General features: G+C 44.3%; 1 protein-coding gene across 3 annotated transcripts in view; it reads left to right on the top strand.

Annotated features, from left to right (window-relative positions):
• LOC143294131 (protein FAM149B1-like) overlaps positions 1-22500 on the top strand; it is a 121205-nt gene that overhangs the window by 33374 nt on the left and 65331 nt on the right. The window contains exon 1 of one of the 3 annotated variants that reach the window (XM_076605562.1): positions 20486-20965. The exons of the other annotated variants lie outside the window; for them this stretch is intronic. Coding sequence (XP_076461677.1) covers positions 20652-20965 — 314 coding nt within the window. The 5' untranslated portion in view covers positions 20486-20651. Of the gene's footprint in view, positions 1-20485; positions 20966-22500 lie in introns of those variants that run through there. 3 annotated transcript variants of the gene reach the window in all.

Below are 22500 nucleotides of genomic sequence, written 5' to 3' on the forward strand. Positions count from 1 at the left end.
AACGATCACAAGGGTGGCCGGCCCCTGTACCCGCTAGATTTGGGGGTTTGGGCTGTGTTGGTCCACTACCCCGCTTAGTTGGTTGGCTGGCTGGTTGGGTGGTTGGCTGGCTTGCCCTTCCCCCCCCCCCCCCCCCCTCTCTCTCTCTCTCTCTCTGTTTTGCACAACTTTTGTTCTGATTTGTACTTGATATGTCACTAGAGCTCTACAGCTAATGACAAACACCTCAGTGGTCAGTGATCTCTCTCTCTCTCTCTCTCTCTCTCTCTCTCTCTCTCTCTCTCTCTTCTCTTCTCTTCTCTTCTCTTCGCTCTCTGTCTCACTGGTTGACCCTTGTTTTGTGGGGGAACCGTAGTGCCTTGTTGATCAGTGCGTGTTCTTAAAGACGGTCCCAGCACTTGAGAGCTGGGGTAGGTGCAGGTCATGATACACGTTTGCATAGATGATTATGAGGAAAACTGTTGGTAGTGAAATGCTTAGTTCAAAGATATTTGTAAGCAGTAGGTGTAGGGGAAACAGTACTGTGTTGCTATTACCACTGATGATAATGATTACACATTATTATTATTATTATTATTATAAGTAGAAGTCGTAGTAGTAGTGGTGGTGGGTTTTTTGTTGTTTTTGTTTGTTTGTTTGTTGTTGTTGTTGTTGTCATAAGCTATTTGAGGTAATGTTCTCTCTCTCTCTCTCTCTCTCTCTCTCTCTCTCTCTCTCTCTCTCTCTCTCTCTCTCTCTCTCTCTCTCTCTCTCTCTCTCTCTCTCTCACCAGGTAAACACATACATTTTTGGAGTTAGTTATATTATATTCAACTTAGAAATAAATCAATGTGTGTGCGCGTGCGTGTGTGTTTATGTGTTGTGAAGACTTACAGTGCATGGATAAACACAGTGTGTTATAATGCACGTGTGCATTTTGGAGAGAGAGAGAGAGAGAGAGAGAGAGATGCTATGGATAAAGCTAAGTTGGTGTTTCAACGCCTTCGACCGAGATCTGCGAGAGGATTTTTTTTTTTTTTTTTCAACATTTTTTATTCAGACAAAGGTTTACAGATACAGAATTTATATGTTTTGTGCATTGGAAAGTATAGGGTAGGCATATAATTAAGTTCTAAGTACTGACAAATCTATAACAGCAAAACAATATATGTTCAATGTCAAAGTTCCAAGGTATCATTGAAAAGCTTAATCTTGTATCAAACAATTATAAAGTGCCCATTTTTCCACAAACTTGTTATATTCCATAGTTATGTTAAAGGCATACTTGTCTATTTCATATGCCTGTTTGAGGTCCTTTTTGAACATTTGTAATGTTGGTTTTACTTTGTTGATTCTACATTTGTATATATAGAATTTAGCTGTCAATAAGATATATGAGAAACATTCATCAGTTTTCATTTTGTTATGTCCAAAAAGCACCAGTGTGTCATTCAGGTTAAGTCTATCACAATGTAAACACATTTCTTTTAAATATCTCACAAACTCCTTCCAAAAATCCTGCGAGAGGATTTACTACTTGTAGTACTGTGTGAATGGTAAAATGTCACCTGCAGCAGTGAAGCTCTTTTTTTTTCTTACCTTTCACAAAGTCAAGGGGGAGAGAGAGAGAGAGAGAGAGAAAAAAAGATTATTACTGGTGTGTATGTGTGTGTGTGTCTCCCTTTCTCTCTCTCTTACTCCCTTCCTTCCTGTTTCTTTCTCCTTCTCCCTCCCTCTTTTTTTCTTTGTGTGCTGTGTAAACTTCATATTGGTAGGAAACAAATGTTTTAATGTCATTGTCTATTGTATATTTCAGTATTAGTAGGCCTTTTGTAACTTCCATAATAATTATTCAAGCAAGCAAACAAACAAGCAGAAAGCTTGTCGAGATGGTTGGTTGTATGCTGAAAACTTCGAACACCAGCACATTATTTTCTGAAATGTGCGGCTCAGTCTTGGCCCAGTGGTGAATGTTGAAAGAAGATTGTGTCTTCAAGAATAAACTTTGGAATGCCATTCCCACCTCACCGCACCCTGCTTTATCTCTCTGTATAACATTTCACAGCCTTTTTTTTTTCTCCACCTCGTGTAAACAAATATTCTGGTTTGCAAGGACGTCAATATTACTTTCATTCGTTAAGATCAGGTTTCCTTTTAAGTTGACAGTTTTACGTCCGCGTGTTTGGAAAACCGAAACTGTGGATCGCCTTCCGTGACCGTTAGCAGTACTAGTCTGCCCCACTTCGAACAGCGCTGTTTGGTTTATCGAAGACACTACATTCATACATATGCATAGTTGTTGTTTTTTTATTTAGTTTTTTTTTTTTATGTCCAGAACCAGAGAAGGAAGACAGCGCATACCTTGAAGTTGTAACGTATCCATAGCGCTGATAAAAGTGATTAATGTTCGGTGGGGGAAAAACAAAAGAAAGCTCCCTGGCGCTGATAAAGCAGACATCGGAGGAGACGAGAAAGGGTGATTGGTTTTTCTTTTCTGTTCGAGACAGGGAGATTGTTTTACCGCTTCGGTTTGTTTGCGCGCAAGATTTGGCGCTATGCGAATCCATTTGTTGTTGTCGTCGTTCTTGTTGTTATATTCATCATTGTTATTGTTTTTGTTGTTATTATGTTGAGGTGCCGAAAACAGTAGAAGATGATAGCTTCTTTTCTGTTCCAGACAACCAGAAGAAGTTTGCTCAGCATATTATGGAATTTACAGTAGAATGGGTTATTTGTTGTTTTTGTTGTAGTTTTGTTGTTGTTGTTGTTGTTGTTGTTTTTTCGTTTCATTCAATGTGGCGCCATTGGAAGATGGCAGTTTTGCCTATTTCCTTTAATGCGGTTCTACGTAGATTGTTTTACCTTTTTCTTTGCGATGGTTATGCGTTTCCAGTTAACACATTTTGGCCCTGCTCAGTCAGGCCCCCATACTGTGTGTATATTATAGTTTATACTGAAAACAAGTAGCTCCCGGACTGGTTGGTTGCATGAAAAGGTTTCGCTGTCGGTACCGGGGTCGTTAGCCTATTGTTGGAGCAGCTTTATGCCCTGCAGGTGTCTTTGGTTCTGGGCTGACTCTGCTGAACTGCCATGGACATTAAAGCGCGAAAAAGAAGGGAGAGAGAGAAACAAAATCACCACTCCACTGGCCGCTGTTGATGGCAACCTTTTTTTTTGTTGTTGTTGTTGTTGTTGTTTCTTGCCGTGTAGAAGAAGAGGGTTGTTTCGTACACTTTTGAAGGTTAGAAATGAAGTCTGAGTTAAGTACGATCGTGGATGAGTAGACACTCACAATATTATTATTATTCTTATCAGGAGGAGGAGTAGTAATTGTAGTAGTAGTAGTTGTTGTTGTCGTTGTTGCCTTTGATTATTTATTTGTTTGTTTGTATTTTTGTTGTAGCTTGTTTGTATCTTTGTAAATTAACAGTGGTTTTTTTTCCATTATTACATCAGAGTTGTTCAGTTGTTACCTGCGCTTGTTTTCCACAATATAGTTGTTTATATATGAAATGATTTATATGGTTGACTTCATGTAGAAGATAGTCGTGTTCGCAGGAAAGAGTGTGTGTTTTGAACTGTAAGCCTGTATCAGAATGTGAACATACAGACACAAACAGACGAGTATGCACACGCGCACGAATGAACTTGGCACACACACACACACACACACACACACACACACACACACACACACACACACACACACACACACACACACACACACACTAACACACTTACATGCATACATACATACATACATAGAAAGTACGTGCATGCGCGCGCGCGCGTGCTCTTACACACACACGAACACACACACACACACACACACACACACACACACACACACACACACACACACACACGTGCGCCCGCGCGCACTCACGCACGTACGCACGCACGCGAACACAGATCCCAGCTTGCAATCAAATTACTTTTAATTAGCAGTATAGATAGAATAAACCAGGAGGGCAGAAGGTGTTGTAACAAAGCTAGATATTCATAATTATTTCAGTCAGTCTTCCACATTTTGTTATGGTATATATAGTTTGTCTTCTTCTTCTTCTTCATCTACATCTTCTGTATATATGAATATATACCCATGTGTTGGTGTGTTTTTTTCTAACCAGAAAAAAGGACGAGTTGGAACAGGAAAAGGTGCGTGTGTTGGTGTAATTATAGACGGCCGTAGGCAAGGAGACATGTCATTAGTCACAGAGAGGACACCAGACTGTCTGCTGGGTTTGGTGACACTCAGGCCATTGTAGGGACCTTGGGGCAAGCCAACAGGTCACAATGTAGGAACTGCCTTTGTTTTTTGGTTGTTGGTTTGTTTGTTTTGTTTTTCTCTGTAGTCAAGTTGGGTTTTGGAAGAGGGATCAGAATGGAGTTAGAGACTGTTCGTTTGTTTTTAGTCTGATCGGACTGGTCGTCGTGTTCTTTGTTTCTAAACGAGTTATGAAGAATTTAAATTGTTTAATGTGTGTGTGTGTGTCTGTGTGTGTGTGTGTGTGTGTGTGTGTGTGTGTGTGTGTGTGTGTCTCACTCTCTCTCTCTCTCTCTCTCTCTCTATCTCTCTCTGTCTGTGTGTGTGTGTGTGTGTGTGTGTGTGTGTGTGTGTGTGTGTGTGTCTGTGTGTGTGGACCAGTGGAGGTTTTTCTCCTGTCCGTAAGTTTTGTGATGAATGCAAGTTTCGGCGCTGGTCTGTGTGTGTGTGTGTGTGTGTGTGTGTGTGTGTGTGTGTGTATGAACGAATTAACTATACAAAAATGAACCAAATGAAAGCCATTGATAACATTTGTAAAATATGTGCAGAGCGAATGCAAACCATGTTTACGTGTAGTTTATGTGTTTTATTTCCAAATCTCTCCACCCACACGCATCGGATTGAGACAGACAAAAAGAACAACGTGTCTGCAGAATTCTTGTGTTGTCTGCGAACCAGCTCACGTTTCCTTCGAGAACACACACAGCAGTTGCCATCCACCAGTGTGGTTTGCTTTTCTGTTTGGATTTTGTTTAGAGAAAAAATGATATATATATATATAGATAGATAGATAGATAGATAGATAGATATGACTAGTATGCGTGTGTGTCTGTGTGTTTGTGTCTGTGTGTTTGTGTAAATGCCCTCTGCTCTTCTGTCAGTCTGCCTCTTTGCGTCTATCACACAATCCTCTCTCTCTCTCTCTCTCTCTCTCTCTCAGTCCTCCCCGCTTTCCCTCTCACTCTCTTACCCCTGCATCCCCACCCCACCCCACCCCACCCCAACTCTCTTTCTCATTGACTCTCTCCATACAAGGAAGTATCAGATTTCAGTGCGCCAAGCACACACACACACACACACACACACACACACACACACACACACACACACAGAGCTGTCTCCCTGGGGATCGCCTGATGGCCTCAGAGAAAGGGCTTGACAAAATATTTTCCTGTTGCCATAGCGATGTCCGATGGCGGCTCGGAAGCGCTGGTGTGAGAGGGGTTACCGAGACACAGGTGGAAGGGGGGGGGAGGGGTGGAATGGAAGGAAAGCGTGATGGAGGGGTGGGGGTGGGGGTGGAGGAGAAGGCGTGGCAGGGAGATGAGGGGGGTGGTATGGAAAGGAGTTGGAGGTGGTTGACAGCGATAGACCAAGCCTCTGTGCGCGCGCGCGCGTGTGTTTGTGTGTGTGTTTGTGTCTTTCTGTGTGTGTGTGTATGTATGCTTTGCATTTCTGCGGGATCGTCTGTCTGTTTTGGTTGCGTGACTCTTCACCCCATCCGTCGTCTGCCTCTCTGTCTCTGTCTTTCGTATAGAAATAACAACATGTACACACACACACATACACGGACACACACATACACACACGCGCGCACACACGTACACACGCACACTCGCCTACGCACAAACATTAATACACATTCACGTACGCGCGCGCGCGCGCGCGCGCACACACACACACACACACACACAAAACAAAACATTCAGTCCCTCACTCACTCACTCACTCACTCACAAATATTTGTACACACCTCTTTGCATCCTCCGCTCACAAGTGTCTTTTCTTTCAGTGCAAGTGGAGAATCAAAGAAGAATGAATGTGGGGAGTGGTAGGGGTTGGGGGGATCAATTCAAAGAAAAGGAAGGATGCTGGCGGAGAAGTGGGTGGGTGGGTGGTGTGCGGTTTAAGACAAAGAGAGGGAGAGAAGAATGACGGAGGAAGGGGTGAGGTGTGGAGACGGCAGACAGACGTGTTTTGTCGTGTCCTGCGTGGTTGTATGGATTTTATCGATGGTTAGCTGCGAGGTTACGGGTGGGCAACTTCCCAATCTGGCGCACCCGGGTCACCCGCATTGCCAGTTGCGCCGTTCGCGGCGCGCGTTTGTGTGTGCTTTTGTCTCAGTGAGAGAGAGAGAGGGGGGGCCGGGGCGACAGAGAGAGAGAGAGGGGGGGTGGAGGGAGAGAAAGAGAGAGAGCGTGCGTGCGTGACGTGTATGCGCGCGCCCGTGAGTTGATGTGGGAGGGGTTAATTGGCTGTAGCCGGCGCTCGCCCTGTCCTGTATGTGTGCACATGTGAGTGAGCGCGCACGTGTGTCTGTGTGGTGTTTGTGTGAGTGCGTGCTTGTGTGTGATATGAAAGAATTGGGTTAATTTTTTTTTTATGAATAAGGTCTCTCTCTCTTTCTCTCTAACACACACACACACACACACACACACACACACACACACACATTTTTTTTTCAAGTTAATGTATATAAATACATATATATATATATATATATATATAGAGAGAGAGAGAGAGAGAGAGAGAGAGAGAGAGAGAATTTCAGAAATAGACTGACGTAATTATATATAGTCAAGGCCTAGGGAAAGGGCGTTCCTCTTTTCTGGTCCACTTCATCTCACTGCCATTCGAATTAAGCAAGTCCTCCTCCTCCTCCTCCTTCTTCTTCTTTAATATTACATACCTCTCCAATGGTTGGTGTGCACTCGGGCGTGCCTTCACTTGCTCACAGCGACGCAACGTTAAAAGTCCCAGACCTGTCGTTGAAGGTAAAGTCCGAAAATAACCCTGTCACTGTCGCCCTGTTGTTGTTCGTGATGGTGGTGGTGGTGGTGGTGTTCATATTCTTTCCCTCATTTCAATTTTTTTCTTTTTTTTAGAAATATAGTGTGTGTGTGTGTGTGTGTGTGTGACAGGGACATAAAGAGACAAACACGGAGGCACAGACACAGAAACACACACACACACACACACACACACACACACACACACACACACACACATGTAAATCAGATGCGATTTTGATTTTCCCATAGATAGAATTTTTCCCATAGACGAAAGCGGGAGGAAGGTAGGAACGGAGGAAGGGGTGGGATGAGAGGGGGATGTGTGTGTGTGTGTGTGTGTGTGTGTGTGTGTGTGTGTGTAAAATTTACATACTATCAAAATAACCTATCCCACGTAGCTCCACCCTTGGGTTATCCACACACACACACACACACACACACCACACACACACACACACACACACACACACACACACACACACACACACACACGGTGTCGCAGCTCTTTTTTTTCTTTTTTTTCTCCTTCTTCTTCTTTTTTTTTCCATTTCTATTTTCTAATCTGTCCCCATGTGGTTCAAGTTCCCCTTTTATGAGTTAGCAATAGCATGTCCGAAATTTTAACAACGGTTTAAAGTTTGATGAGCCAACCAACCTCCAGCTTCCAATTAAAAATTTTTCACTTTAAGGTTTAATGCATTTTTAACCCCATTCCAGAATCTCCTCGCCTCCAAGCCACACCCTAACCCACTTCGCCCCCCTCTACCTCACTTGTTTACCCCCCATACACGCCTTTTCGCGGTCGTTCCATTTCCCTTTCAGTATGGATTCTATCTTTGTTACAGAAAAGAATTTAAGAGCGAGATAACTCTGGATGAGAGAGAGAGACGGAGAGAGACAAAGGGATATATATGTGTGTGTGTGTGTGTGTGTGTGTGTGTGTGTGTGAGAGAGAGAGAGAGAGAGAGAGAGTCTCGTGTACTGATTGGGTTCTGCTTGCTTGAGCAGCCCAGTACGTGATTCCTACAAAACTGGCAGCAGCATAGTAACACGTGTGTGTGTGTGTGTGTGTGTGTGCGAGTGTGTGTGAGCGGGGGATAAGGGTGAAGGGCTGTTTGGGGACGGGGAAACAAAACAAGAGTGGAGAAGGAGTGACGACGTGGCCTGTATGGCTTGTTGCGACAAGCATGGAGTCAGTAAAGGCTGGTTGGTTTGTCGGGGGGACAGTACGGGAGGTGTTGTTTGGTTGTGATGACGACGTATACAGTACGGCCACGAGCTCTGTGTGTGTGTGTGTGTGTGTGAGAGAGAGAGAGAGAGAGAGAGTGTATCGAGTGTGTGTGTGGGTTTGTGAGACAGACAGACAGACAGACAGAGAATAAGAGACAGAGACAGAGAGAGGACTCTGGACTCAGATATTTCTTCAGTAAGGCCATGGCCTCATTTGAAGGGATGAGAGAGATCAGTCACATATACGCATATATTTATCTTGCTCATGTGTATGAAAGAATACCATCAACCAATTACAGTTATACATGCTTTTTATCCATGTAACTATTCTGCCCAAACTCTTAAGACGGACGTGCGTGCATGCGTGCAAGCAGTAATGTATGTGTGGATGCGCGCACACACTGAAGCGCGCACACACTGAAGCGCGCATCACTTGCGTGTCTAAGTGAATTTTCCTCCCTGTTTCTTCACCTTTGTCATCACGTGCTTTGTGTTGTTGTTGTTGTTGTTGTTCCAGACTGAATTTCCTTCGGGTTTTGCTCTGTGTTGTGCGTGCCCCGCCCACATCCCTCAACCAATTTCAGGGTGCATGGTTGTGTGTGTGTGTGTGTGCGCGCGCGCGTGAAATGGGGAACAAAATTGGTGGATGTCGTGGAGGGGGTAGAGGGGGGGGGGGGGGATAGAGTGGTGGAGGCGGGTCTTCCTTTGCAACATTGATAAGCGTTACGATGGACTTGAAATGTCGGCCAGCAAGGGAGTTGCACTCGTACCTACCGTTTGTTGCACAGGACCCAAAGCTGCACTGAGTGACCTGACGTCTTTAATGCGTCTTGTTGGTGTTGATTTGAGTGAATAGTTTTGTATTGTTTTATTTATTTTATTTTATACATGCATTTTTTTTTTTCAATTTGTATTTATTTGTTTATTTTTTGGACAGGTACGGATCTGTCTGGAAACAAGAACGTTTGATTTATTAAAAAAAAAATTTAAAAAAATTTTAAAAAAAACAAGAGAGGCAAGGGCTTCAAGACTCACTTGTGATACCCTTAAAAAAAAATCCAAGCTTTTTATGTATTGAGTATAATTTCAAAATGTAATGTTTAAGATGAGAAAGATCAGTTTGAAGCAAATTAAGTCCCCCTAGCATTAATTACAGAGTAATTTCCCTTTTTTATTATCTGCACCAAAACGTTTGCAAAATAAATAAAACTTCCATGCTTAGCAAAAGGGGTTCCTGTTTGAACAAAAAATGATAATAATGACTGCTCTTGTTGTTGGGTCAGAATATCAGATCAAAGTGCCAAGTTTAGAGAATACAAAAAATATAAATATAACAGTAAATGCAGTTTGCATATAATTAGGCTTCATTTTGTTTGTTTTGTTTTTTTGTGCCCATCCCAGAGGTGCAGTATTGTTTTAAACAAGATGACTGGAAAGAACTGAATTTTTCCTATTTTTATGCCTAATTTGGTGTCAACTGACAAAGTATTTGCAGAGAAAATGTCAATGTTAAAGTTTACCAAGGACACACAGACACACACACACACACACACACACACACACACACACACACACAGAGAGAGACAACCGAACACCGGGTTAAAACATAGACTCACTTTGTTTACACAAATGAGTCAAAAATCTATAAAATAAAAAATAAAAATAATTTTAAAAAAACAACCAACTTTGTCTGATGATGAATTTACATATCCTTCCGTTCTTCATACTTAGGATTCATGTCATCGACGTATTAATTGTCTTCTTCTTCTTCTTCTTCTTCTTCTCCTCCTCCTCCTTCTCCTCTTCTTCAGCATCACCGTTCTCGTTATAATCGCCGTCAGCGCTATTTTTATTTCCATTACTATTGTTATTTGTGGTGTTGCCAAGGCATTCCTTCGTAAGCAGCCGCGGTTGCAGTGTCCGAAGTTCTGTTGAACTTGAAGTGGGTCATTATTGTTGAGTCTGAAGAACACGTGGAATGAGTCTGGAGAGACGTGGTAGAAGGGGGTGAGGAGGAAGATTGGGGAGCAGGGGGCAGAACAGAATGAATGAATGAATTTTATTTCTGAGGGTAATAGAATAAACAACAATGTTTTTTTTTGTTTGTTTGTTTGTTTTTTTCATCCAGCCCCTAAAATGAGAAAATTGGGGGAAAATTCAAACAAATGAATAGAGAACGAGAGAGAGAGAGAGAGAGAGAGAAGTGGCGGGCGGCGGTGATGGTGACGCAGGAAACGAATGATGAGCGCCAAAAGAGATCGACTTGTCAGTCAGCTCTACCCATGTAGGAAGTCTGTCGTGTAAATGACTCCGTGTTTGTAGAGCTCTTAGAGTATGGGTCTCAGACCGAAGTTAGGCGCTATATAAGTATCAGTTAGAAGAAGAAGAGGAAACGGGAAGGGATAGGACACTGCAACGTCTTCCCCTCACCACCACCACCACACAGTCTTTTTTTTCTTTTTTTTTTCTTTTTCCTTAAATACACAAAACCTGGTTTATCGCTTTCTGTTGTCTATAAGATGGTGCCACAAAGACCGTGTTGATCACCTGATAACTTGAACGCGTTCGGTTCGGAGAAAATTCATCCCAACGAGACACAGACAAACAGATACACAGTCATATATATATACACACACACACACATGCAGACCGTTTCGACAAAACTTGTGGCCTGCTCTGTAGTAGATCGTTGTAGGTCAAAAACCCCTAGCGCCAGGAGGATGGCGTCACGGCAGATGCGATCAAATATTGATGGAGCTTACATTGCCCTCTCTGGCTCCCCCCCTCAGGCTGCAGAATTAAGGGTAGTATTCGATTCGAGTCGTCATTGCTCAACTTCCGTGTAGCTTCAGATTCATCAGTGCCCTACCGAACCTTTTTTATGTCTCTCTGTGGACAGACCCCGGGGCACAGAAACCTTATTAAGAACTATTTCATAGAAACATGTATGTTTTCACAAAATGTTAGAAAATCGAGAGATGATTTAGATTCGTACCTTGGTAATAAATTTCCATTATTTGTGTATCATTCACGTATTTTATGTGTCTTACTTTTAACGTTCGTGTTTGAATGTGTGTGTGTGTGTGTGTGTGTGTGTGTGTGTGTGTGTGTGTGAGGGAGAGGGGGTGGGGTGTTTGTATCTGTATTTCTTTTTATCACAACAGATTTCTTCGTGAGAGCGCGTCGCAGCACAACAGCGCCACTTTTTTTTTCTTTTTTTTTCCTCCTGCGTGCAGATTTTTTTTTTTGTTTTTTTTTTCCAATCGAAGTGGATTTTTCTACAGAATTTTGCCAGGAACAACCATTTTGTTGCCGTGGGTTCTTTTACGTGCGCTAAGTGCATGCTGCACAGGGGACCTCGGTTTATCGTCTCATCCGAATTATACACATATATCGGTGGTTATAAACGAGAGGTAGATTATTTAGTCTCAGAAAGGAATTGTATCATTTTTTAATCTGTCACATTTCAAACGATAATGTACTTCACTCTTTTTTTTTTTCTTTTTGTAATTTTCCAATAATCCTATTTCATATATACACCCCACCCTGCTTCCTTCGATAAACATTTTGTTAACGAAAAAAAATTAATAAACAACAACAACAACAACAACAAAACACAAAATAACAATAGGACTGTTGGCGTTCATGTATGTCACGTGAGATTGATGTTTCTTTTTCGGCATCTGCAATGAACCACTTGCTGCGTGCGTGGTGTTGTGTGACTGAGCGTATTGGAAATGTTCACGGCAGTGTGACCACAGAAAAAGAACAGCCGTGTTATTCTGTTCGCTTTCTTGTTCTCTCTCTCTCTCTCTCTCTCTCTCTCTCTCTCTCTCTCTCTCTCTCTCTCTGTGTGTGTGTGTGTATTTATCATTATCACTTTTTGGGGTGGAGGGTGGTGGGGGGTGGGGGTGGGGGGGTAAATATCAGATCACATTCACGAACGCTTGAGGACACACACACACACACACACACACACACACACACACACACACACACACACACACACACAGAGAGAGAGAGAGAGAGAGAGAGAGAGTTGTCAGGTGAAGAACAAGACACCACCCGCCAGGGACAGCCTTTCACTGATGAAAGCGATACGCTGGGGGAGCACAGCTCCGATGTTAATCCGGTATGGTCGCTGGCACCACCCTTTTCACACCATCGCTCTCCCCACCCCATACCCCTTCCCTTCCCCTTCGCTGCCTCTCTGTATCTCTTGTTTATCCTTCTTCTTCTTCTACTTCTTCTTCTTTTATAGATCTCGCAAGTGCATGCTATTTTCAACCCCCACCCCCCCTTCACTCAACTTCGTTCAAGAGTACACTTATTTGGGTCAGTTTTCTTTTCTATTATGGATGAGAGTTTTTGCGGCTTTAGAGGACACGTGAGTGGTAGCGTGGAGGGAAGTGGGGGAGGGGAGGGGGAGCAGGGGGGGTCTTGAAGAGGTGTATGTGTGTGTGAGAGAGAGAGAGAGAGGAGGGGGTGGAGTAGAGGTGGAGTGTGTCTCTAGTTACCCGGCAGTTAGAGTTGTTTGGGCGCGTGGTTTGTTTTCAGAGGCCCGAATTGGGAATGCATTAAACATGGCGACACGCGTGCGTGCCTTTGGGCGGTGACAAGCTCTGAGAGAGAGAGAGAGAGAGAGAGAGAGCATGCCCGGGGCACCCACTGGTTCCTCAGTTTTTGATTTGTTTTGTTTGTTTGTTGTTGTTCTGGTTGGGTTGTTTTTTTCCATGGCCGTGTGTGTGTGTGTGTGTGTGTGTGAAGGCTTTGGTGGTGGAACAAGCCTGTATACTATGCTGGAAGGTGGTGGTGGGTGGTTGTTGTTTTTATATTTCTTTTTCATTCATGGTTATGTCAGAAAACACAGCATGCTCGAATCAAAGAGAATAAGAATCCCTCGTGAATTTGGAAAAAAAAAAAAAAAATCATGTGCGTACATTTGTTGAGAAGGCGGGGGTTGTTGGAGGAATTGAACATGTGAACGCACAAATTCTGTGTGTGTGTGTGTGTGTGTGTGTGTGTGTGTGCGTACGTGTGTGTACGTGTGTGTACGTGCTCGCACATAGATATGTGTGAGCATGTGTGTGTGCGTGGTGATGTTTTGTGTGAGGGGAAACGTAGGGGGATGGGGGGGAGGGTATGTATGTGCATGTGCGCATGCAGGCGTGTGTCACAGTGTGTGTGTGTGTGTGTGTGTGTGTGTGTGTTGTATCAGAGTAAGCTACTGTATACTGCTCCGCAAAAGCATGTATCCGTTTTAGAATATATTGGCACTCAGAGCAAGTATCAGCTATTCATACATGCATTCAAAATCACTTGTTAGATGTGTGTGTGTGTGTGTGTGTGCGCGCGCGCGCGCGTGTGTGTGTGTGAAAATTTGCGTGTGCGCACGCAAAACCGATTTCAGACTGCTCAAAGAACAGCTTACTAAATAAAACATTCGCCGGTGGGTGGGTTGGTAGAGTGGTGTGCGTGTTTATGCGTGCTCGTGCGCGCGTGTCTGTGAGTGAAAGAGAGAGAGAGAGAGAGAGAGAGAGAGAATTTGAATGTTTGTGTGAGTGTTTCTTCTTTCACCAGCTTGCATGACAGCTCGAGCGACGTCGTGAAATCGCCGGTGGTGTTGAGCTGAACGACCTCTTGGCCTTCACTCTTATGGGGTCCAGTTGTTTGTTTTGTGTGTGTGTGGGGGGGGGGGGGGGGGGGGGTCTGGATGGTGTTTGATCGTGGGGGTGGCGGTAGTATTGAGAGAGGGAAAGTTGTTCTGGGGGCGTGGAGTTGGTAGTAGGGGGTTGAAGTTCAATCTTTGAAATGGCCCGCGGTGCAGGTCGTTTTAACCCCTTGACTGCTGCTGCTGCTGCTGACGTGCATGCCAGTCATTGAAGAGCTGTTAACCTCACTGAGATAAGGCACAGCTTTCAGGTCAGGATGTCAGTCACCACTGTATACTCCCCCCCCCCCCCCAACACACACACACACACGGGGATTGCGTTATTTTTTTTTATCAAGGTCAATGACTCCACTTCTGAACACACAGAAAGTATAGTGACTGAACTTGAAAACTTCACCGGCCACGCTGAGCTCTTTTCAACAGACTCAACAGTTAAGGGGTTAAGCTACGCGCCGTGCGCATAGTCTGAGGCCAGTGTGTGGGTTTTTTTTTCTGTTTGTGTGTGTGTGTGTGTGTTTGTTTGTTTGGTTTTTTTACGGGGGCGAGGGTGTTCCCCACCAGCACTCTTACAATTTTGTTTGTTTTATGTTTGTTAGGTGTTGTTTTTACCGTTATTTATTTCTTACACGGCCAACACGTCGTCGTGCCAATGGACAGTGTGTCGCTGATATATATATATATATACATACTGCAGAGTGTGCGCAACAGGCTGAGTTTAATTAAACGTTTAAATAAAAGCCTAATTAGTAAAGATGTTCAGATCGCTAGCTTGAATGCGGGCGGGACGGGACATGCTGCTCTCTCTCTCCTCTCTCTCTCTCTCTCTCTCTCTCTGTGTCTGTCTTTGAAAAGATGAGGTGGCCAGTCAAGGCCAAACAAGTGTCAGTAAAACTTAAATTTTCCTCCCTCTCTCTCTCTCTCTCTCTCTCTCTCTCTCTCTCTGTGTGTGTCTTTGAAAAGATGAGGTGGCCAGTCAAGGCCAAACAAGTGTCAGTAAAACTTAAATTTTCCTCTCTCTCTCTCTCTCTCTCTCTCTCTCTCTCTCTGTCTTTGAAAAGATGAGGTGGCCAGTCAAGGCCAAACAAGTGTCAGTAAAACTTAAATTTTCCTCCCTCTCTCTCTCTCTCTGATTCTGCTTCGGTTGTGTCTGGCTGTTTTGACGTGATGCAAGCTGAAGACGCTTCTTGAATTCAGTGTGTGTCGCCTGGCATTGCGATTACTTCCCTTTACTCATGCGCATTGACTGCGGAACGATTTCGTTTCCATTTCGCCTATTCCCAAATCGCTTATCACTGAATTGATGATTCCGATTCTCCTGTTCCCAGTTCATCTACACACACACTGTGTGTGTGTGTGTGTGTGTGTGTGTGTGTGTGTGTGTGTGTGTTTGAAAAAATATCACTCTCATCATTAGATTACTTTTTGTATCTATGTGTCTATTTGAGAGAGAGAGAGAGAGAGAGAGAGAGAGAGAAGATCGGGAAGGGGGGTGGGGGATATGCGAAACGGGAATGGAAAGGCGAAACAGGACAAAGAATAAGACCTTATTAACAGAGAGAGACGGCACGAACAAAGAGTGAACTATCTCGCAAAAATATGCGAATCGGACCTGCCTAGACACATTGCCAGGGTCAGACCATCATGGGCTAGTGTTATTTGCAGAACGAGTCATTGCATTTCATTGATATGTTTATTTTACAGACTATTTCGAATGGCCCATTGAAAAGCTAAAAAGACACAGAACAGGCACACGGAAGTAAATTGACGGGTATACATCTACATTCTGTATGTGTCTTATCTGCCTGCCTGCCTGCCTAGTCTGTCTGCTCTCTCTCTCTCTCTCTCTCTCTCTCTCTCTCTCTCTCTCTCTCTCTCTCTCTCTCTGCCCCCTCCCTCTCTCTCCTCCTTCCCCCGCCCTCTCTCTCTCCCTCAATTAAAAAAACATATTATTATTCGTTCGTAGGCTGCAACTCCCACGTTCACTCGTATGTACACGAGTGGGCTTTTTCGTGTATGACCGTTTTTACCCCCGCCACATAGGCAGCCATACTCCGTTTTCGGGGGCGTGCATGGTGGGTATGTTCTTGTTTCCAAAACCCACTGAACGCTGACATGGATCACAGGATCTGTAACGTGCGTATTTGATCTTCTGCTTGTGTATAAATACGAAGGGAGTTCAGGCACAAGCAGGTCTGCACATATGTTGACCTGGGAGATGGGTAAAAATCTCCACCCTTTACCCACCAGGCGCCGTTACCGAGAAATTAAATAGATAAAAATTAATCTTGTAGAAAAACATATGAACAAAGGCTCGTCACGGAAGGGTTCCATACGTATCGTGCAGCACGCACTTGGCGCACTGAAAGAGAACCCATGGCAACGAGAGTGTTCGGCAAAATTCTGTGGAAGAAATCCACTCTGAAAGTACGCAAAATTTTAATGTATGTATATGTTCTCTAGGCCTGACTAAGCGCGTTGGGTTACGCTGCTGGTCAGGCTTCTGCCTAGCAGATGTGGTGTAGCGTATATGGATTTGCCAGAACGCAGTGACGCCTCCTTGAAAAACTGAAACTGAATTGTCCAGCATGCAGAAGGTGCTCTGGGTTTCGATTTTTGAAACCGAACTTAAATTCTGTTATTGCGTCTTCTGATTGTGTTCCATGGAAGAACAATTTCTTGAGCACGCACACTGCACGCCATGCTTTCTGTTGCTCCAGTGCTCATAAACTGTGTTGTGTTGACGTTCTTTAACTGAACAAAAATCCTGTTCTAAGCCGACAGTTCCTGGACCATTATGCTGTTATGATGAGGAAGGATTTTAATGATAATGACGATGATGATAATAAAATGGTGATGACGATGATGATGATTCGTATGGTTGGTTGTTTTGATGGATTTTTGACTCACTTGTGTAAACAAAGTGAGTCTATGTTTTAACCCGGTGTTCGGTTGTCTGTGTGTGTGTGTGTGTGTGTGTGTGTGTGTGTGTGTGTGTGGTAAACTTTAACATTGACATTTTCTCTGCAAATACTTTATCAGTTGACACCAAATTTGGCATAAAAATAGGAAAAATTCAGTTCTTTCCAGTCATCTTGTTTAAAACAATATTGCGCCTCTGGGATGGGCACAAAAAAAAAAAAAAAAAAAAGAAGCCTATTTATATGCAAACTGCATTTACTGTTATATTTATATTTTTTGTATTCTCTAAACTTGGCACTTTGACCTCTTATTCTGATACAACAACAAGAGGAGTCATTATTATCATTTTTTGTTCAAACAGGAACTTCTTTTGCTAAGCATGGAATTTTTATTTATTTTGCAAACGTTTTGGTGCAGATAGTAAAGAAGGGAAATTACTCTGTAATTAATGCTAGGGGACTTAATTTATCACAAGTGAGTCTTGAAGGCCTTGCCTCTCTTGTTTTTTAATGAAATTCGCAGCAATTTGATTACCTAGAAATATATATATATGTGTGTGTGTGTGTGTGTGTGTGTGTGTGTGTGTGTGTGTGTGTGTGTGTAAACAAAACAAAACAACAACAACAAAACCTCGAACAAACAAACAAACAAACAAACCCGTGGTATGTTTGTCCAGCGTATTTGTTATTGCTTTGGTTACGGAGCAGAGAGCGTGGGCAGCTTGAAACTATAGCTGTCTTATTGACAGAACGGGGTTTGGTGTTATTGGCCTTCCCCGCCTGTTGACAATCGCACAGCACTAATTTCCATAACGTGTACTGCTTTTTCTGTTTTTTGTTGTTGTTGTTTGTTTTTTTCAGACCGAGGAAACTTAATAGGCTGTTTCCCTTTTCGAATGTCTGTTGACACAGGGCAGGCTTACAGGGGTTGTCTTACTGGACTGTTGTTGTTGTGGAGGTGTTGCTCGTGCTTTGTAATGGTTTGGGCAGGGAGAGAGAGAGAGAGAGTGGGGGAGTTGGGATTGGTAGGGGTAAGAGAGGCTAGAGCGATGAGGGGATGGGGGGGGGGGGGGGGTCTCTGATTCCAATCCGAAGTGGAGAAACGGATTTTTCATCTCGAACCGAGATGTTCATCAATCGTAGGAGGTTTGCAGGCGTGTAAGTGACTGTATGATACAGTAGGGCTGATAGTACTTTCTCTCTCTCTATGTCTCTCTCTCTCTCTTTGGATGTGAGGATAGGAGGATGGGGGGAAGGGTAGGATGATGAGGGAGCGAGAGATATGCATGATTTGTACATGTGCTATGGCCAAAGTACATTAAACTATTCCGAATCTCTCTCTCTCTCTCTCTCTCTCTCTCTCTCTCTCTCTCTCTCTCTCTCTCCCCACCCCCACCCCGCCCACCTTCAAACCCGGCCGCTCCTTCACGCATTTTTTTCACTCCCTCCCCCCGTCCCCCGATTTACTTTATGATCAAGTATTTCTTCAGGTTGTTCTTAGTTCAGTTTCTGTTCATCTTTTTTCTTTTCTTTTTTTACTGTTAATTAATGTTTACGTCGTTTCTCTTGACGATGGCCCAAACTATTTTTCACATGATGAACCGCCGCTCCCATCGAGTTGGTTGTATTGGGCTCCTATCATTTTGCACGTCATGCCATGCATGCCCTGTTTGAAAAGGGAAACGCTGAGCTCGTTGCCATGCACCAGGGTGTTGTCATCTTTGTCCTAAACAGTCGCAGCTGCAAGGGATTTGGGGTGGGGGGATGTTGGGGGCGGCAGTATTGGCGGAGGGTTGGGGTGAAACCGGATTCCTTTTGTGTGTGTGTGTGTGTGTGTGTGTGTGTGTGTGATCCGTGATTGCGTGGAGCGAAGCTAGTCTTGCGAGCTAAACTTAGCTACTGCACCGAGCGACTGATTTACACTTGTAGTTGAGGGCGTGATCGGAGAAAACGTTTCATCAGTCGTTCAGTTTTTCGAAGATGTGCACAAGAGATGTTAAGCAATAAGGAATAAGGTCTCTCTCTCTCTTTCTCTCTTTATACACACACACACACGCACGCACGCACGCACGCACGCACACACACACACACACACACACACACACATATATATATATATATATATATATATATATACGAACATACACACACACACACACACACACACATATATATATATATATACATACATATATATATATATATATATATATATATATATGGGGGGGGGGGGGGGGTTCTTGGTGAGGATTCACAGTCGAATAAAATCTTATCACCGCAGTCAACAAAGGATGTCTTTTCTGTTTGTAGATCACTAAATGCCTGTGTGCGTGCCGCTGTGTGTTTAGCATTCAGATCGGGAGATCTCCGAGGCATCCGACTGCGTGTTGCTATTGCAACCAACAATAACAACAATAAAAACGCCTGACAAAGAAAACCGTTGTTTTCCTCTTCCAGCACTTGCGGTGTTGACGGAATGTTTACTTCGTGTCTGCGCGTACGAGTGAATGCTCTTTCCCTTACCTATCCCAACCCGAAATCCCACTCTCTCTCTCTCCGTGTCTCTGTCTGTCTCTGTCTCTGTCTCTCCCTGTCTCTGTCTCTCTCTCTCTCTCTTCTTTTTTTTAAATTTTTTTTTTTTTTAAGATACTTTCCGTGGAAAAATCTGCGGTACTTAACGAGCAACTGTGTCTAAGCTTGTAGAGCTGGAGCATCGGGACGAAGTTTGAAGGCACGTTGTTTTCCCACCTGTTCCCCCCTCACCCGTGGCCACGCCCCTCCAGAGAAGGATGTCAGGGGAACAGACACGTTTTGCCGGTGGCGCCCACGGTTGTCATTGATTGGTCTTCTCCTATCCTCCACGCTGCACTGGAGTCTGTGTGGTAGCACGAGCGCTTGTGGCGTCCTGTCCTGTCCTGTCCTGTCAGTCGTGCTGCAAACCATTCCCGTATCTTCTGCCGTGGCGCGTGTCGTGCCGTGCCGCCTCACCAGTTGACGACGACTGCAGCCTGCTCTAGTGATGCTGCACAGCGACTGCATGTATACATACGCAGCCGTGCGTGATGCTTTGGCGCTCCATTTTCCTCTAGCGCCAGTGTGTTGCGCGTCATTCGCGCGCGTGAATGTTAGCTGAGTCACGGGATACTCGCGTGGATACTGTTGTTTTGTTGTTGTTGTTTTTTGTTTTGCTTGAGGAGGACTGTTCTGTTCGGAGAGAGAACACGCTGATGAACTGTAAAAGTGTCAGGAGTGGAGCGGTGACCCGTCAGACATTAAATTGTGTCCCCGGGACCGTTAAGGGTTGTTTTAGTTCTTGGTTATGTTTGGAGAATGATAGGACACAGGCATGAAAGTGTCTCGCCAGTGACCCAGATCAGTGCGGCTCTTTCAGCACGACAGCGTGACAGCCTGCTCCGTGACAACGCAGGATTTGTGAGCTGACTTTTTATTACAGAAAGGCTTATGTGATCATCTACCACGATAAAGTATCTCGACTTCAAACAGAAACGGGACAGAAAGTAATATCTTAGGACAGTCATAATCTGTCGGGTGATTTGAAGGCCCGCGTTTTACACGTAGAAAGTCCAGTGTTGTGAATGGGGTGTAGAACTGGAAGCGTCCCCTTTGTCCAGCCTGGCGTGATAAGCTGACATAGAGCGCGCAGTGCCCTGGCGATCACCGCTTCCTCAAGCCATGGTGTGGTGGGTCGCCTGGTGACAGTCACCACGTCGGACCAGGGAGGGGGCCAGAGGCCCTCTGTCACCCACCTGCCCACAGCCTACCTGGGCTCCGTCATGGCGCCGGACATGGAGTTCCGCCTGAACACCGCCGCGGGGACCGTGGGGTCGGCGGCTCTGTGCGAGCAGTGGCTGGGCCTCCACAGGCTCCCCTACCCGAGTCCTGCTCCGCTCCTGGCTCTCCCGCCCTTGGGCAAAGGGCGGGGTGGGGGTTTGAAGCTCCCTGCGGGCACCGGGTCCGTGTCCTCCTCCTCTCACCTGCCCATCTCCCTGGGCCTGTCCTCGTCCAGCGTGTCGGGCCACAGCGGAATGAGGGACCCCCCCGCCCTGTGTGATCGTCCCGAGCTGGGCCAGGCCTTGGTCATCAGAGGGTAAGGCATCAGTCATCAACTCAGCTGTGTCTTTGTTTTTGTTGTCCAGGGAAGATGTGTGAGCCAAGATTTTGGTCATCAGAGGGTAAGGCATCAGTTACCTTGCCGTGTCTTTCGTTTATTGTCCACGGAACATGATTGAGTCCGATTTTCGGTCACCGGAGGGCAGTTGAAGCTTTATTTGACCCGACCTTGTCTTTAGTTCTTGTCGACTCCCAGCAAGAGAAGATCTTGATCACAGTGATAAGTGTTGGAAGATCGTTGATTTCCAGACTTGGAGGTCGTTGTTTATTTAACTTGTTGAGCCCTTTCATTGAGTCAGATTTATTCATCAGATGGTAACGAAGAAAAAGAAGAAGAAGAAGAAAGACAACTTGACGTCGAGTTCGCTTGTGTTTCGTGGAATACATTACTTGCCAGGCTTTGGTCATTAGGGGATGGACGCTAAACTGGGCTCTTTTTTGTTTGTTTGTTTTTTATATTTCATTTTATTTATTCATTTTGTGTTGTGTTGTGTGTGTGTGTGTGTGTGTGAGGGAGAGGGAAAATATAACTCGTTTCACATTTGTTTTTTCCGCCGCAAATGCGTGATTAACATCATTTTGGCGTGGCGTCAAGAAGTCGGAACCGAATTCGATTGACAGGGGTTATGTATTATTCATCACTGATGGGCATCACGGATTTGGCTGCACTTTGATCATCGGAGAGTAAGCACTGAAACAGCGTCAGTGTAACCTGATAACTCTATATTTTAGAATAACACTTTGTAATTCGACTCCAGAATAGCTAAAAAAAAAAAAATAAAAATAAAAAACGTTAACGGAAAAGATGTTTGTTTTTTGTTGTTTTGCCTTTGTGTGTTTGTTGTTTTTTAAGGACAAGCATATCTTGTAATGATACCCATGAAAGTTTCTGAATTACCTCTTCGGATCACTTTAGGCCTATGGTTCCATTCCCGTCTTGCGTTGATCAACACTAAATGTAGACGTACAGACTGGAATGTCAGACCAGCGCTTTTCGCTTGAATTCAGACATTACGGAAGACGAGAGAGTTCCTGGTTCTGTCCAGTGCAGACAAGGGCAATTGTTTCCTTGGTGGAAAAAAAAATGTTGAAAACATTAGCAAACGAATTTGACCACTTTGAACTATTTACTGTCGAATTGGAAGAGAATGTTAAAATGAACAGGGGGCAAATAGGTTTACTTTAGTTCGAGTGTCGTTTTACCGATAGAATGATCCCAAAATACATCTTGCAATTTGTTAACTACCTGCAGATTTTGTTATTTATATCCCTCCTTTCCAAATTTAAACGTATCAGACCATGTTTTGATCTTCACGGTATGATGGTTTTGATTGTTTGTGGTGATTGATCACCGCCTGGCGTGTGTCGGTCTTTAATTAATCTGGTTTGAAGAATGAGTGAGTGGAAACTTGAATTCTATTTCTGTAACAGTCGATTATCGGAGCGGCAGAAAAATTAATCAATCAATGAAGAATTTGTGGACCGTACGTGTTACTGCTGGCGGCAAGTATT

Source organism: Babylonia areolata, chromosome 1 (genome assembly GCF_041734735.1).
Source record: "Babylonia areolata isolate BAREFJ2019XMU chromosome 1, ASM4173473v1, whole genome shotgun sequence".
In the NCBI taxonomy this organism is placed as follows: Eukaryota; Metazoa; Mollusca; class Gastropoda; order Neogastropoda; family Buccinidae; genus Babylonia; species Babylonia areolata.